We start from the raw sequence: 1,888 nt of genomic DNA, 5'->3' as shown, positions 1-1,888 counted from the left end.
GGCCGGGGAGGGCGGGGGCTCGCCGAGGGGCTGGCACCAGCACGGCGGGTGTGTGCCACCACGGGAGCCTCGGCACAGCCACCTCCCGTGGACAGGGACGCCCACGTCCCTGCAATCCGGCTGCAGGTCCCAGTGCTGCACAGTTGCCTTTGGCTTCACCAGTTCAGCAGACTGGGTGGCACTGGTGACACCAGGGAGCTGCCAGCTGCTCCTTCACCGCAGCAAGACAGGGAGGGGACATGGCCATGGGGACCCAGCACCCAACGCACCTCTCTTGAAGGACTTCAGCGCCCGCTGGCTGGTGCCCAGGGCTGCCCGCAGGCGCTGCCGCTCCCCCTGCCCGGTCTCCAGCTGCAGTGGGACAAGCCCCCGCTCAGCCCCGGGCTCAACCGGGGGGGACCCGCCATGCCCAGCCCACCCCCCCTCTGTGACATCAGGGAGATGGTGAGGGGCTGCAGAGGGGGATCTTCCCTCCCAAAAAAGCTGTCCTGAGCTTGGTAAGGAGCGTCAAGGATGAGCAGGAGCCCAGGAAGGAGAGGAACAGGGAGGCTGATGAAGGAGGACCCTGCCCCGGGGAGGGGGTCCTGCTTGGCCAGGGCATCCCAGTGCGGGGTCCCAGGAGGTACCTGGTCCTGCAGGTCCTGGTTCTGCCTCTGCAGTTCCTGGACCTGGATGGTGAGGTCCTTCCGCTGTGCCAGCAGCCAGGAGATCTTCTCCTGCAGATCTGGGAGCAAAGGGGGTAGTGAGGGGTGAGAAAGGCGGAGGAAGCAGTGAGAAGAGGAGCACAGTCCTCCCAGAGCTGGTCCCTGAGGACCAGGCTGGTGGGGCTACAGCAACCCCCACCCCAGCTCAACCCTGTCCTGGCCGTGTCACCAGTGACCCTCTTGGAAGCTGGTTCTGGGAGGTGACCCAGAGGGACAGACACGTGGCAATGGGGTGGAATAGCAACCCACAGGACAGCAGGGGCCATACTCAGCACCCTTCTGCCCTCCCCCAAAGCTGCTGAGCATCCCCCAAGGGTCAGCCCACGGGCAAAATCACATTACCTGCACGTGGGGGTTTGGCTGGGGTGGGCCATTCCCCCTGAGGGGTACCACCCCCCCGAAGGGTGCATCCTCCCCTAGAAGTGCATCTCCCTGATCAGCGCATCCCCCAAAGGGGTGCAATCCCTGCGAGGGGTGCATCCCCCCGAGCAGCACGTCTCTCCGAAGGGGTGCATCCCTCCTCCCACGGGCTGCGTCCCCCACATCTCCCCGGTACTGACAAGCAGATCCGCAAACTCAGCCGAAATTGCCAGCATGGGAAAACAGGATGGGAAAGGAGGAAGTGTGAGCAGCAACACTTTCATTTCACCTTTTTAGTTTGGTTTTAGTATCGCTTTAGTATTGCTTTCTCCTTCTTTACCCAGAACGAGGCCCAGGCACAACCTAAAGCCACGGGGCCAGGCTGAGCCAGGCTTAGGGGACAAGGGGACAGGGCAGCCATTCAGGGGCCGGGGCTTTGCCTCTGGCTTCACCGTTTCTGGCTGAGGCTGAGCCAGGAGCTCCCAGTCCGGCTCACCCTTCAGCTGCTGCCTGTAGCACTGGGCAGGGTCGGGGTCCTCCTCGGGGGGCTCCTCCTGCGGCAGGGCCGGGGGGGCCATCGGGGCCAGGCTGAGCCGCTTCAGTTGCGTGTTCTCCTGCTTCACCTGGGGTGGGATGGCGACCCCCAGCATCGGGGGTTTTACTGCACCACCGAGCCCGGTGCGTCGGCAGGGGATGTGCCGGCACCCTTGTAAGGGGCCACGGGCACCGGGGATGCTGGGGGGGAGAATGGCGGCAGGGGAGCACTGCCCGCCCCTACCTGGGCTGCGTAGGCTTCGGCTCGCTGCCGGCATGTTCTCGATCTC

At 64.9% G+C, this 1,888-nt stretch overlaps 1 protein-coding gene across 1 annotated transcript in view; it reads right to left on the bottom strand.

The window, feature by feature from the left end:
- LOC104285628 (shootin-1-like) overlaps positions 1-1,714 on the bottom strand; it is a 5,169-nt gene extending 3,455 nt beyond the window's left edge. The window contains exons 1-4 of the mRNA XM_009884095.1: positions 1,561-1,714; positions 627-724; positions 270-351; positions 24-109 (exon numbers count right to left, since the gene is read on the bottom strand). Of these exons, the coding sequence (XP_009882397.1) occupies positions 24-109; positions 270-351; positions 627-724; positions 1,561-1,714 (420 nt within the window). The remainder of the gene's footprint in view (positions 1-23; positions 110-269; positions 352-626; positions 725-1,560) is intronic.
- Positions 1,715-1,888: the final 174 nt, after the last annotated feature.

The sequence above is a fragment of the Charadrius vociferus genome, unplaced genomic scaffold, assembly GCF_000708025.1.
Source record: "Charadrius vociferus isolate BGI_N301 unplaced genomic scaffold, ASM70802v2 scaffold544, whole genome shotgun sequence".
NCBI lineage: Eukaryota > Metazoa > Chordata > Aves > Charadriiformes > Charadriidae > Charadrius > Charadrius vociferus.
Note: the sequence above shows the minus strand (reverse complement) of the source record. Positions and strands in the feature narration are given on the sequence as shown.